We start from the raw sequence: 15497 nt of genomic DNA on the forward strand, positions 1-15497 counted from the left end.
AGAATAGAATAGAATAGAATAGAATAGAATAGAATAGAATCTTTATTGGCCAAGTGTGATTGGACACACAAGGAATTTGTGCATATGCTCTCAGTGTACATAAAAGAAAATACATTTGTCAAGAATCATAAGGTACAGCACTTAATGATTGTCATATAGGTCTAGTAAGCAATCAGGAAACAATCAATAGTAATAAAAACATAAAATGTAAAATCATAAAATAAAATGAAATGTCAGCACAGGCTATAGTCATACAGTCATAATTGGGAGGAGATGGGTAATAGGAATGATGAAAAAAGTAGTGCAGTAATTATATAATAAATATATAATAAATAGTTTGACATTATCGAGGGAATTATTTGTTTAACAGAGTGATGGCATTCGGGAAAAAACTGTTCTTATGTCTAGTTGTCTTGGTGTGCAGTGCTCTGTAGCGACGTTTAGAGGGTAAGAGTTGAAGAGTACTAAGAGTACTAAGGGGACACAGCTCAGTGGGAGAGAATCTGCTTGGCAGACACAAGGTCCCAAGTTCAATCCCTGATGCCCCCAGTTAAAAGGACCAAGTAGTTGGTGACAAGAAAGACCCAGAGTTTGAGATTCTGGAGAGAGGAGTCACAAGGCAAAGTGGACAAGACTGACCACGGCAGCTCACTGGCCTGACTCAGCTGAAGGCAGTTTCATGTTGTTTTTTAAAAAGAGCAGTCATGGTTCAACGGCAGAGGGCCTGTTTGGGAGGTTTGGGAGGTCCCTGCTTCAATTCCTGCCATTTTCCAATTAGAAGAATCAAATAGAGGTGCCCTGACAGACCTCTGCCTGAGACCACGGAGAGCTGATGCCAGAAACAGCACACGACTCTGACTTGCATATCCAGGACAATGCTTGTAAATACCAAACACCCTTAATGTTGTTAATTATTATTAATGATTTGCAAAGTGCCCCCAGGGAGCACAGCACTTCAGAGAACACACCGCAGGTATGGAACCCCTTCACACAGGCTTCACCAGAGCCCGGCTCCTTACACCTGAGGGACTCGATGCGAGATTTGTGCATCTGGCCAGTCACGTCACACGTCCTCTTGACATAAGAACACAAGAACAAGCCAGCTGGATCAGACCAGAGTCCATCTAGTCCAGCTCTCTGCTACTCGCAGTGGCCCACCAGGTGCCTTTGGGAGCTCACAGGCAGGAGGTGAAAGCAAGGGCCTTCTGCTGCTGCTGCTCCCAATCACCTGGTCTGCAGTCTCAGATCAAGGAGGATCAAGATGGGTAGCCAGAGATCGACTTCTCCTCCATAAATCTGTCCAAGCCCCTTTTAAAGCTATCCAGGTTAGTGGCCATCACCACCTCCTGTGGCAGCATATTCCAAACACCAATCACACGTTGCGTGAAGAAGTGTTTCCTTTTATTAGTCCTAATTCTTCCCCCCAGCATTTTCAATGGATGCCCCCTGGTTCTAGTATTGTGAGAAAGAGAGAAAAATGTCTCTCTGTCAACATTTTCTACCCCATGCATAATTTTGTAGACTTCAATCATATCCCCCCTCAGCCGTCTCCTCTCCAAACTAAAGAGTCCCAAACGCTGCAGCCTCTCCTCATAGGGAAGGTGCTCCAGTCCCTCAATCATCCTCATCGCCCTTCTCTGCACTTTTTCTATCTCCTCAATATCCTTTTTGAGATGCGGCGACCAGAACTGGACACAGGACTCCAAGTGCGGTCGCACCACGGCTTTATATAAGGGCATGACAATCTTGACAGCTGCCATCTGTTGGGCCCAGGGGCTCCTAATGGCTGCTGATTGTAATGACTTATACATTGTACTCAGTTTGTGACACAGAAGTGATAGAGAATATGTTGATTGACCTTTGCCTTTTTATTTTTAAATTTAGATTTTACTGGAAAAGTTTGTTGTTCCATAAGGGAAAAAAGGCAAAGATATCATTATCATAAATAAGAGAGTACAGATCACAATCATCATGTGACAAAGAAGAAATTACCTCGGTTTGGAAAGAAGCAACGATGCTAAGATCACTACACGTAAATAAATACTTCCCCATCTGCCCAAACTTTGCTTCTTAACTTGTCATAACATATTTGCGATTTGTTGGTCACATTTTGAGAGAAGCAATGAACAAATACCCAGAAACTGTCCCTTCCCATAGGAATGTCAACAGATCGCTACGAATTTATTTACTCCTGGGCCTGCTCCCCAATGGGGACCCAAAGAGGCTTGTGGCATAGTGGTTAAGAGCAGGTGTACTCTAATCTGGAGGAACCGGGTTTGATTCCCCGCTCTGCTGCCTGAGCTGTGGAGGCTTCTCTGGGGAATTCAGATTAGCCTGTGCACTCCCACACATGCCAGCTGAATGACCTTGGGCTAGTCACAGTTCTTCTGAGCTCTCTCAGCCCCACCTACCTCACAGGGTGTTTGTTGTGAGGGGAGAAGGGAAAGGAGTTTGTAAGCCCCTTTCAGGAGAGAAAGGGGGGATATAAATCCAACTCTTCTTCTTCTTCCTTCCCTCCATTTTATCCTCCCAACAACCCTGCAAAGTATATTAGAATAAAATTTTTGAAGAGGCCCAAAGTCATCTGGAGAGGTTCCATGGCAGAGAGGGGATTCGAACCTGGATCTCCCAGATCCTTGACAGACATTCTAACCATGCTATAGAGACACACAGATCAGAAAGAATCCAATCATGTGCTGCCTGAATGATTCCTCCACTGGAGCAGTGCAAGTGCAGATCACAGGGGAGATGAGAACCGCGTTACTGCAGATTAATGAGACCTTGCACTCTTCAAGCCCCTCCTTCGCTCAATGTGCTATCAGGGGGAGCTATCTAGCTGACTGCGATGCATTCTGGGAACTGGGTAACTGCTTAAAATAACAAATTGCTGCTGCTATTAAGATATATGTAACCAGCCTGCTATATGTATCCTCTGCCCTCTGTGCATTCTTTCCGTGATCTGCTTTATGGCTTCACACGCTCGTAGACAACTAGGCTTCCCCTGGCCCTCTTGTCCCATGGGAACAATGTTGCCTTTGTTATCTGGTGGGGCAGGAAGCCAGGTGGTGCTCTCTTGGGGCGCCTTAGCTCCAAAGGTTGTTTTTCACAAATTCTTGGGAGGCTCGCTCAGGGGATAAAGGGGGCTGTGAATGCCAGCTTCATCAGAACTGGCGTTACCAGTGTGATGATTCGATGCCTCTTCAATAAACACTACTCATCAATACTTCAGAGTCCGTAGGGACTTCCGGCTTGGTTATGGCTGCGTCCGCAGGAACAAAGGGAGACATAACCCACAGAAATCCAAGGATGCAGATAGGAGCATAATCGCCAGAAGGATTCGAGGGGATCGCCGGGATCTCTGCAGTACTTCAGAGTCCATTTATTGGCTTAAGGGTCCGAGACCTAACACAATGACCCTCTCTGGGGCCATCTTGCACCTCTTTGTTTGGCTTTGTTAATAAATGATATTAACTCAACAAATTTTTACAATTTTATCCAAAAAAAGGATAGAAGGAAGAACAAAAAAAATATTTTAAAATAAATCTTCAAATTCCATCAAATTCCATCAATTCCATCAGTTCCATCAATTGATTATACGAGACTACTTTTTCAAAATCAGTTATTTGCCTTATATTAATACCATACAAGTTAAATTTGCTAAATATCTGCTCATTTGATAGTGGTCACACCACAGGATCTGACCGTCATTTTTTCTATTAAAACTTCATAATGATAACACTGCTCGCAGCAACATGTTAAACTGCCCCTGCAGAGAGTGTGGTAAAACAGATTAGCATTGCAGAGTTCCAGTTTCAAATTCATACTGTGACATGCAACTGACATGAATCAATCAAAACGCATTACCTTTGAGCAGTGGGCGTCAATCAACTGTGGTAACAGTTGCAGTCTGCAGTCTGAGAGATCAACTCCAGCACAAGAGGAGGAAGGGTGAGCCAGAAGAGAAACGAGCTCCCAGAACTGCTCGACGGCAATGCCAGATTTTTACTGGCGACTGCCCTTCAGAGTCTCTGGAAGAGGTTTTTCTAGCCAGTTAATGAGTTCTGATTGATTCATCATTTAAAGAAAATAAAAAAGATCCCCTGCTAGGCTTCTTTTCTTGTGGGAAAGATGGTTTTGGGGTTATTGCCTTGTATTGTGGGGTAGTGGTTTATTGACAGTAATTCTTCGCTGTTGCCTGGTTTGGAGGCCAAATGGCAAACGGGTAAAATTCTACAGGTGGCTCCTAACCCAGATTGCAACCTAGTTAAGTTTTAAGACACTCAAGACAACCAACATTCTGGCTACACACACACAAGGTGACCCAGATCTGCAATGGAACAAGAGAACTCCATGTTCAGAGGCAGCGTACCTTTGAAACCCAGCTGCTGAGGGACAATGTAAGGTTTGGGTCACAGTGGAAAGTTGCTTTCCTAGATAGACAGCCATTTTGACTGAGCAGTGGGAGGGGGGAGAAGAGAACGCTGCCAGGTTCTTGCAATGGCGGCACCCGGGTTCTACGCGGTCTCTCAAGAGGGACAGAAAAGGCTTCCCCAAAAAGCCACATTTGCCCCCCAGGCAAGAAGACCCAGCTGGGAAATGAACAACAGAACCTCCACATTCAAAAAAACATGTACTGCAGAGTGCAGCTGCTGAAGGAATGGCAACAACACGACTTTGTAAGTGTCTTAAGAAAACAAATTGCCTTCCCGGCCCCCAGCCCCCGGCCCTCTGAATGTGGAAGACTAAGTCCAAACCCCACTCAGCCATGACATTTTGCATGTAACCTTCAACTAGTCTAGCCTACTTCACAAAGTTGCTGTTATCAGGATAAGGGGTGAGGCAAACAATGTTCTCAGCTGCTCGGCATCCCCCTCAGGAAGAAATGGGGCATATCCAAATTCATCAGATACAGACATATTATCCTCTTCCACACACCCACAAACACACCCCTACTTCTACAGCTTTCTTCCTTTACATTAGCCCATTCTGGGTTATAGTTTTGCATCCAAACTTCCTACTCCCCAAACAACCCAAATGCCAGCCAAGTGGGAAAAGGTGTCTCTTTGCATTTCACATACTAGACACCCAAACCTGCTGGGGGGGGGGGGGGGGGCTGGGGGGGGCCTAGCTCACTCATCCACTTTTCATATCTGCTAGAAGATTAAATATGTGCACAACTATGAACACACATGTGAGGAGGTGGAGAAAAGAAAATTCTGAGGTCTGCTTAGAATCAAAGGAATGCTTTAAAACAGTGGTGGCGAACCTTTGGCACTCCAGATGTTATGAACTACAATTCCCATCAGCCCCTGCCAGCATGGCCAATTGGGGCTGATGGGAATTGTAGTCCATAACATCTGGAGTGCCAAAGGTTCACCACCACGGCTTTAAGATTTACCCTGCAAGATCAGGCCAATGGTCCATCTAGTTCGTCTACAAGCAAAGCACAGAGGCCCCACAACTGGTATTTAGAGATAGACTGCTTCTCAGTGCAGAAGCTCCCTTTCATTTTCATGACCCGCAGCTGCTGATGGAGCCGTCCTCCACAAATGCGTCCAACCTGGTTTTGCAGCCATCAGAGCCACGCATGACATCCTCCAGCTGAGAGTTCTGCCCGAGGAAGCATTTCTCACTCGTCAGGAGAAGTCCAAGGTCACTTACCACACAGCGCAATGATGTGGCTGCTGTCCTCGTGCACAAATTTCCGGGTGACGGCCTCTTCCATGATCTGTTTCACCTGGAAAGGGAGGGCAAATCATCAAGAGCAATTCGCATTCTCTGGCCACACAAGCAAAGGTGGGGAAATATCAAATAATTTGCTCGCAGGGTCTTCCTCCTACGTCAGGACAAAATTTTAAAACAAAACAAGATTAAGAAATGCAGTTAAAACTACTAATTTCCAGTATAAAATCTGCAACAGTTTCACAAAAGAGCACATCAGAGCTGTTCAGGAGATTGGGTATCTTATAACACTCATGCCACTGAGAACATTGCAAGAAAATGGAATTCATGTATTTCATGCGTATCTTATTGTATTTGGGGCATAAAACTGAGGCCCCTCCCCCAGGGCGGCGTCAGGCCGCCCTAAACAACAACCCTTTAAAGGATTGTTGTTGGGGGGAAAGCGTCTTCCCGGCGGAGCGGTGCAAACCGCGCCGCCGGGAACACGCTGTCTCCCTGCCCCATCCCACTCACCTTGTCCCCGTCGTCGCCTGCTGGCCGTCGAAGTCCTGCCCACGCTGTCCTCCGACCCCTGGAGGTCGGAGGGCAGCATGGGCGGGGCTTCGACGGCCAGCAGGCGACGACGGGGACAAGGTGAGTGGGACGGGGCAGGGGGAAGAGGCGGCTCCATGTGGAGCCGCCTGCCGTTTGCCGGCCTCTGCTGAGGCCGCCCGCATGCGTGCATGCGAACGGCCTTCGCCTCCACGCCAGCGGAATTCTCGCCGGCGTGGAGGCGACAGGGAGGCCGTGCGGAAACGGCCAAAGAGTGGTCAAGTGTTTCAACCGTAGTCCTATCACATGAACAAACTCTTTTAGAACGTTCCATATTCTTGAATCTTCCCTCCAGCAGAGCTGATGGCAGCACATTGCACCTTGCAGTAGACGAGGCTCTCCTCTGGGTGGGGAAATCTTAAATAGATGGCGGTGGGGGTGGGGGGTGGGGCTGGAACAGGGGTAGGGAACCTTTAACACTCAAAGAGCCATTTGGACCCGTTTTCCACGGGAAAAGAAACACTTGGAGCCGCAAATAATTTTTGACATTTAAAATAAAGATAACACTGTATATATTGGGGGGGGGGGGGTTTACCTTTTACTCCGCTCATTCTGAGAAGCGCATGGATGCGTCTGCCCTGCTGCCTGCAGGGCGGGCAAGGATGGGGCTGGCGGCTCGGCTCGTAGAGCCGCAGTGCAAGGGCAGAAGAGCCGCATGCGGCTCTTGAGCCGCAGGTTCCCTACCCCTGGGCTGGAATAATCACATGGGAAGCGAATAGCAGGGAAAACAGTAATCCAAGCGCAAAACTTAAGCAAATTTACTCTGACCCACCAAAAGAATTGAGCAGGGTGCTCCTGGATATTTCTACTACATCCCCGGAGACCTCATGAGTACTGCTTCATGGTACAGGACTTGCCACAACCAGCATTTGTGCTGTGGAGACTTAAATGGATTCTCAATGTATATGTCAATTATCAGTAATGCCAAGTTTCAGGCATGCAAAATGCCTCTCTTATGTATTGTCGAAGGCTTTCACGGCCGGAATCACTGGGGTGCTGTGTGGTTTCCGGGCTGTAGGGCCGTGTTCTAGCAGCATTCTCTCCTGACGTTTCGCCTGCATCTGTGGCTGGCATCTTCAGATCTTCTATCAGATCCTCTGAAGATGCCAGCCACAGATGCAGGCGAAACGTCAGGAGAGAATGCTGCTAGAACACGGCCCTACAGCCCGGGAACCACACAGCACCCCACTGCCTCTCTTATGCTGCCTCTTTTTTGGACGTTGCTGACAATTTTAACACCATTTGGCTCTTGAATTAGAAAACCTTGCTGAGCACTGCCCTAGGTTGTTTTGAAATAGCTTTCCTCCCTGCCAGGGATATTATCCTTAAGGGATGACAGCCAGGGTGCAGTAGTAGGCTGCACTCTCAGTAGTCGGTAGCAATCTCAATTACCCTGCGTGCAACATGAGCTTGCTGAGCTGACCTTAGGTCTAGCCTCCCTCTTACAGGACTGTTGTGAGATAAAAGAACGGAAAGGTGAACAATGTAAACTGCTTTGGGAGGAAGGCAGGATATAGATAACAGAAATAAGCGAGTCACACTAAAGGTGGCCACGGCTCCATCGCAAAACATGCTCTCCTGCTTGCCAAGCTCAGCCCCTGGTCCCCCCCCGTGTCAGAGATGCTGAGAACGTTCTCCTCTGTCGGAGTCCCTGGAGAGTGCTGGCAGATGGCTGGTTACACAGAGAAAAGGCAGATTCACTGATGACACGTTAAAAGGAAATTCTTGCTTGTTTCATTAGACTTTACACCACCTCTTCCATGCTGGGCTCAACGCAATTTCCAACAAAATCAAATATGAATTCAGTTCCATAAAAATAAAATTCAAATTCAAAACTAAAACCATCTATTACATTATGTATACTTCTACATTTTCAGCTCTTTGATGACGATAAGACCACTCGGTTCCCTGGGCAGGGAGTCATCAGATCCGGCAGAGCATTGCGGAATCCCACTGGTTCCATTATTAAGGGAACTACATTTCAGACAGGACAACTGAGAGACACGGACAGGGAAGGAGGGGGGGGGGACTTCTGGGGAGGAGGAAATTGGACCTGAGATTATCAGCCGAAGGTTTTGTTACCTTTAGTAGAAGAAGAAGAGGAGTTTGGATTTACATCCCCCCTTTCTCTCCTGCAGGAGACTCAAAGGGGCTGACAATCTCCTTGCCCTTCCCCCCTCACAACAAACACCCTGTGAGGTAGGTGGGGCTGAGAGAGCTCCGAGAAGCTGTGACTAGCCCAAGGTCACCCAGCTGGTGTGTGTGTGGGAGTGTACAGGCTAATCTGAATTCCCCAGAGAAGCCTCCACAGCTCAGGCGGCAGAGCAGGGAATCAAACCCGGTTCCTCCAGATTAGATACACGCGCTCGTAACCTCCGACGCCACTGCTAGTACAGTTTGGAATCCAACCCTAAGGTCCAACTAGGCCCAACGAGAGCAGGATCGACATTTAGGCAGAGGAGACCATTCTCAGCTGATGACACCCAGCTGGTGTTCATGGTGGCAGGTGTCCAGCCTCCGTCCTGGGGGCTCTCCAGCGTTGTTCGGAGGCCGTGAGTGTCTGGTTGAGAGCGAGCCAGCTGAAGCTGAACCCAGCGAAGATGGAGGTCCTGTGGGCGGGTCGAGGGGAGAGGCCAGTCGACTTCTGCCTGCCGACGCTTTATGGGGTGACCTCACATCTGGCCTCATCGGTTGGCAGCTTGGGGGTTACTCTGGACTCCACATTGTCGTTGGAGGCCCAGGTGGCGAAAACTACCCAGGCTGGGCAGCTGGTCCCATTCCTCTCTACCTCTGACTTGGCCACAGGGATCCATGCAACGGTCACTTCTAGAACGGACTACTGGAACTCTCTGTACGCTGGCCGTCCTTTGGCTCTGACCTGGAAATTAAAACTCATTCAGAACGTGGCAGCCAGGTTCCTTTCGGGAGTGCAGAGTGGAGACCAGATTACTCCGGTCCTGTATCAACTCCATTGGCTGCCTGTCGAGTTCAGGATCAGGTTCAAGGTGACTGTTTTGACATTTAAGGCTGTGAGAGGTCTTGGACCTACATACCTACGGGACCGCCTCTCCCCATATTGCCCCTCTAGACCCCTCCGTTCATCGGGGGGGGGGGGTTACCGGTGGTTCCTGGCCCTAGACAGGTTCAGCTGGCCACTACTAGGGCCAGGGCCTTTTCGGCCCTGGCCCCCACCTGGTGGAATGAGCTCCCAACTGAGATATCAGGGCCCTGTGGAACATTGGTGAGTTCCACAGGGCCTGCAAGTCTGAGCTCTTCTGCCAGCCTTTTATATCTTGCCAGCCGGCCTGAATGGTACATCATGAGCTCCCATGGGTGCCTAATTATGGGTTTTATCACCATCCTTTATTGTTTTACTGTTTAAAGCCTTATATGGTGTGGTGTTGTTCACACCGGTTTTATTGTATTGTTTTAATTGTTGTTATATTGATGTTTGCCGCCCTGAGCCCTATCGGGAAGGGCAGGATACAAACCTATAAATGAAGGAAGGAAGGAAGGAAGGAAGGAAGGAAGGAAGGAAGGAAGGAAGGAAGGAAGGAAGGAAGGAAGGAAGGAAGGAAGGAAGGAAGGAAGGAAGGAAGGAAGGAAGGAAGGAAGGAAGGAAGGAAGGAAGGAAGGAAGGAAGGAAGGAAGGAAGGAAGTTACACATGGCTTCCTACTAGTAAAAAGCAAAACGTGTAGACCAGAGTGGAAGGAAAATGCTCCAGAACGTGCTTCCCATATGGTGTATTGATACCTTCGTGCATGCTTTCAGTTTTCCTTTGAGGCACATCTAGTCGCTTTGTCATAAATAGCTGTGTCTATCCATTAAACTCAGAAATGCTGCAATCTTAGGCTTTTAGCTACATTTCAAGCACAGAAAGAAGAAAAGACAACATCTGTGCTCAAACCAGAAGGAGACAAGTTTCCTGAAAGATGTTTGCAGTGACCTTTTGAGCACATGAAGGCTCAAGAAGTGCAGGATCAGAGACGTGGTGACCAGGGGCCCTCCCGTACGGATTCTTCTGCACTGACATTTCACAGCAAATAACTCGGCTCAAATGCTTTCCAGCACTTTCTAGGTAGATCAGAAGGTAGACGGGACTGGGTGATTTGCAAGAGACAGACGCAGAATGGCCGGGGGGGTTTCTCTGAGAGGGGGGGAGGGAGGGAGGGGAAAGGTGGGAGGCCAGAACCGCAGAGGAAACAGCCACGGTTCTTAGCCCGCTTTGGGGTTCTCGGATCTCAGGTAAAAACCTAATTCAGGCGGGGGTGTGTGTGTGTGTGTGTGTGTCACAGTTCATGTCAGTGTGATGAAAAGTGCAGTCTGGGGGCTGGGAGGATGCAGGCAGGCAACTGAAGCACCCGTGTTGTGCCTTTCCCCTCTCCTGTGGCTTACAGCTGCCCACCCTGCCAGGTAAGTTAGGCCAAGACAGAACAGCCACTCCAAAATCATGTCATGAGTTTTACAGCAGAGACAGATTTTGAACCTAGGACTAGCCCACACTGCCACACCCACGCCACGCTGGCTGGAATTTAGGCTAAAACATGGCTCTGGTTTCCTCGGCAGAAAGGCAGGACGGGACAGGTAAAGGTTAAGATCCTGGGAGGGGCTTATTTCCTGCCTGCTAAAGTCCTCCCCGCAGCAAAAGCTGGAAACAAGATCTCTCTGGACTCTGAGACCCAAAGCTGGGCAAGCAGCAGAAGGCGTGAGGCCATTCCTTGCCAGACACAGCCAGAGCTCTGACCTGCGGCCAAACAAACCCTCAGAAGGCAATCCGCTAGAGCAGGGGTAGGGAACCTGCGGCTCTCCAGATGTTCAGGAACTACAATTCCCATCAGCCTCTGTCAGCATGGCCAGTTGGCCATGCTGGTAGGGGCTGATGGGAATTGTAGTTCCTGAACATCTGGAGAGCCACAGGTTCCCTACCCCTGCCCTAGAGAAAGGGGCCAGCCCAACCCCGCTGACTCACACAATCCCTGCACGGGCCTGCCGGAGACCGTGTCACCGTGTCACAACAGCTGCGTGTTGTGAGCGCACCGCTCTGCTTCTCAACATCATGAAACAGCAACAAGAGACCCAGTGGGCAGCACTTTCTGCTCCCACCTGCAACTGCAGCTCCCCGTTTCTTTCATCAGGGACGAATCAACCACCTGAGGAGACGGCACCAGAAACGCTGGAAGAAAGTGCTGTTATTGGGGCGGGGGGCAGACGGGGCTCAGGCGGCTTCACGCTCACTTGCCCACACTCTTGGGCAAAGGCCACTGATTCCTAAGCCTCAAATGTAGGACCAGGGTGGTGACAAGGATTTCTCTGCAGACCTCTGCAGTCCGCATGGGGCGGGGGGGGGGTGCTCAGTGGTGCAGCACCTGCTTTGCAGGCATCAGGTCTTTGCTTTGTTGCTGATATCTCCAGGATGAGAGAGTTACTTCTAGTCAGGGCAGACAACACACCTCCCTGGCACAGTACAAGCCAGCTGCATTCATCTTATTGACTTCACTAGCAGTAAAGGCCGCTGCAGGGTAAGCAACATAGTGGGCCCAGATAGGGCAGCGGGTGAGGGCAGGCAGGGGACTGATCAGCGGGTCAGTGGGCTTGCTGGGGAAGGGGGGAGGCAGAGAGGGCTTGCGCAGCCCATGGATCAGAGGCGTAGCTACCATGGGGACATCCGGGGACAAGTGCCCCGGGCGCCACCTTGTGGTGGGCGCAAAAATTGCAGGTTCGTTAGTGGCTTTTTCTATTTTTCAGGGTTTTTCCCATTTCTGGCCTGCAGGGGGCGCAGTTTTTAGGCTAGCAGCACCAAACTTTCAGACTATTGCCAGGTGACTCTCCTGATGATACCAGCCAAGTTTGGTGCAGTTTGGTTCAGGGGGTCCAACGCTATGGACCCACAAAATGGGTGACCCCATACTCCATTATTTCCAATGGGAGCTAATAGTAAACGGCTTGGCTACCATTTTGAGGGTCCATAACTTTCGGGATCCCCTGAATCAAACTTCACTAAACCTAGGTGGTATCATGAGGAATAGAATCTCTCTGCTGATAGCACTCAGGGTTTAGTTGCAGTTTGGTTCAGGGGGTCCAAAGTTATGGACCCCCAAAAGTGCTGCTCCATCCTCCATTGTTTCCAATGGGAGCTAATGGTAGATGGGGCTACCACTTTTCGAGGGTCCATAACTTTGGGCTTCCTGAACCAAACTTCACTAAACCTGGAGTGGTTTAATCAGGAGAGTCTTCTGAAGATAGCCTAAAAGTTTGGTACTGTTAGCTTAAACATTGCTCCCCTGACAGGCACCCTCACATTTTCCCCAGGTTCTCTCTTTAAATCCACACTCCTTTGGAGTGGATTTAAAGGGAGAATCTAGACTCCCCTAGATTAAAAAAAAGCAGTACAAAGTATTGTTGAAGGCTTTCAAAAACCAGATTCAACTGGTAGTTCTCAGTTTTACGGGCTGTGTGGCCGTGGTCTGGTGTATCTTGTTCCTAACATTTCGCCTGCATCTGTGGCTGGCATCTTCAGAAGTGTATCACAGAGAGAAGTCTGTTATAAGAGAAGGCTGGACACAGTGTATAATAGACTTCTCTCTGTGATACACCTCTGACTTACCAACCACAGATGCAGGTGAAATAGCAATAAGGCTCAAGATACACCTGAACTCCATGACCACCTAACCCAGAAAACTCCCCAATAGCCAACATTGAAAATACGTGCTGTTTGGGGTGGGGAATCTGCCACTGAAACAGCATCACTTTCAATGTTGTTTAAACTAGGGAGCCCAGAGTATCCCCTTAAGGTGGATTTAAAGGGAGAATCGGGGCTCTGGAGTTTAAACAACATGAAAAGTGATGCTGTTTGAGGGTGGATTCCCCCTCCTTATAAGAAATAGCATCACTTTCAATGTTGTTTAAACTAGGGAGCCCTGGGTGTGTTCAGATTTGTGTGTTGGGCCATGTTCTATAATGCAATGGTGACTTTGAGATGACCTGGTGCAAAAAATGTTGTTTGGTCGTGGTGGGGGAGGGAGGCTGCCCAAATGGGGGGGGCGCAAAACTCAGATTTTGCCCCGGGCTCCATTTACCCTAGCTACACCCCTGCCATGGATCCTCGGATCCACAGGCAGGGAAGCTTGCTGGGGGTGTGCGGGAGGCAGGGAGGGAGGGCTTGCATAGCCCCGGAGCAGCAGGGGTGGAACGCCCTCCTGCTCCCTTCTTGTTGGAGGATTTGTCATCAGATATTCTATCCCTTAGCGGTTTATTATTGGTAAGATTTACACCCTGCCTTTCTGTTCAATGGGGATCCAAAGCACCTTACAAAGTTCGGCTCTCGTACACTGCACAACAACCCTTCACAGTTGTTTTTATGGACTTTAAAACTCCTTGCCTGTCTCCTGGAGGCTAAAATGGACCCTCCGTGCCCTGCCCTCACGGCCACTAAAAGACTCACTAAGGCCGCACACGCAAAATAATGCATTTTCAAACCACTTTCACAACTGTTTGCAAGTGGATTTTGCTATTCCGCACAGCTTCAAAGAGCACTGAAAGCAGTTTGAAAGTGCATTATTCTGCATGTGCGGAAGGAGCCTAAATGCCCACCACAGATGGAGAGCCTTATAACTTTACCAATGTTTGAAATATATGGCATAGAGATGACAACTGAACATGGGCATATTTTTTAGATATTTGGAAACCTTTTGTAGATACTTATCTGCAGACTTGCCACCATCGTTGTTATATTTTCTTATATTTTCACTTCTTTCCTGTTTGCGGGTTGTTATTTAAAACAAGAAGGATACCCTCCCTACCCCCTGCAATAGGAGAGCTACAGTTGTTGCCTGCAGGGGGGCATCACTCCATTGACTTCATTGATGGCTTCATTGATTACTCCATTGATGGCTTTGCCATCCCATTTCCTAGGCCCGTGGTGGCGAACCTTTGGCACTCCAGATGTTATGGACTACAATTCCCATCAGCTCCTGCCAGCATGGCCAATTATGGACTACAATTCCCATCAGCCCCTGCCAGCATGGCCAATTGGCCGTGGTGGCAGGGGCTGATGGGAATTGTAGTCCATAACATCTGGAGTGCCAAAGGTTCGCCACCATGGGCCTAGGCCATTTGGCCTTCCCAATCCACCTTCAGCCCTGCTCTAACCTTTACACCACACTAGCTATCTCTGCACTGGACACTTGAGCACTATCTGAAATCAGAGATGGAGCCGGGAGCCCAAATCACAACAAAGCTTACATTCGTTTAGAAAACTAAATGGATCTAAGCTTTGTAAAATAATTTTTTTACAAAATGTAGTCACAGAGGTTGCGACTTAACCCTTTCATCTCACTAGAGTCAACGTCTCCTCTCCCAGTGCTCTTGCCTCCCACTCATGGGTGTTATGAACACCAGAAACCACCTTACACAAAGGCCCCTTCTGCACACGCAAAATAATGCATTTTCAAACCATTTTCACAACTGTTTGCAAGTGGATTTTGCAATTCCTCACAGCTTCAAAGAGCACTGAAAGCAGTTTGAAAGTGCATTATTCTGCATGTGCGGAATGTGCCCAAGTTAAGCCAGTGGTCCATTCAGCTTAATACCGGTGTTGCAAGGATTCCTCTCTGGAACAAAACCTCCCTTATTGTAAGGATCTCAGTCGTTCTTGTTTCCCTTACAGCCTAACCTGGCCTTGACGGAGATTCTTTTGGCCGGGCGTCCGGCCAAAACCTGCACCAACCTTGTGAGAATGCTTATCTCGCTTTTGCATAGTAGAATTCCGTTCTCATGAGAACGGGGCAGGGGGGATGGGTTAGTCAGCATTATAACCTGTTGTTTGAGCGGGGTTGCTCATTCCTGCCATGTCGTGTGTGTGTGCTTTCCAGGATGTCTGAATAAACGGACTTATAATCAAAAGCCTTTTTATTTCTGCTCTTTGGAATTCCTTACACTTATGTTCCTCCTTGGAGCAATGGGAGTCAAGCAGTGCACTGCGGTAGAATCAGCATTATGCAGATGCTGCAACATCAATACTGGTATAAACCTGGAAGTGATGTTGTCCCATCAGGGACGGTGATCTAGAATTCACCCAAAACTCGATGGGTTTACCGTAGAGTTCCAACATGGCCTCACAGTTTTTTAAGGGGGGAGGATTTCAATGGATGCTCATCAATTAGATAAGATCACCACTCTCAAGGCAAGGCCCTGAACTTCCCAGAATTACGTCTGATCTCCTGAC

At 48.6% G+C, this 15497-nt stretch overlaps 2 protein-coding genes across 2 annotated transcripts in view; both read right to left on the reverse strand.

The window, feature by feature from the left end:
* NLK (nemo like kinase) overlaps positions 1-15497 on the reverse strand; it is a 543928-nt gene that overhangs the window by 240879 nt on the left and 287552 nt on the right. The window lies entirely within an intron of this gene.
* Positions 1-15497, reverse strand: part of SGSM2 (small G protein signaling modulator 2) — a 131580-nt gene that overhangs the window by 92200 nt on the left and 23883 nt on the right. Inside the window, exon 2 of the mRNA XM_048519335.1 lies at positions 5662-5737. Within this exon, the coding sequence (XP_048375292.1) occupies positions 5662-5737 (76 nt within the window). The remainder of the gene's footprint in view (positions 1-5661; positions 5738-15497) is intronic.

Source organism: Sphaerodactylus townsendi, linkage group LG16, assembly GCF_021028975.2.
Source record: "Sphaerodactylus townsendi isolate TG3544 linkage group LG16, MPM_Stown_v2.3, whole genome shotgun sequence".
NCBI classification, from domain to species: Eukaryota; Metazoa; Chordata; class Lepidosauria; order Squamata; family Sphaerodactylidae; genus Sphaerodactylus; species Sphaerodactylus townsendi.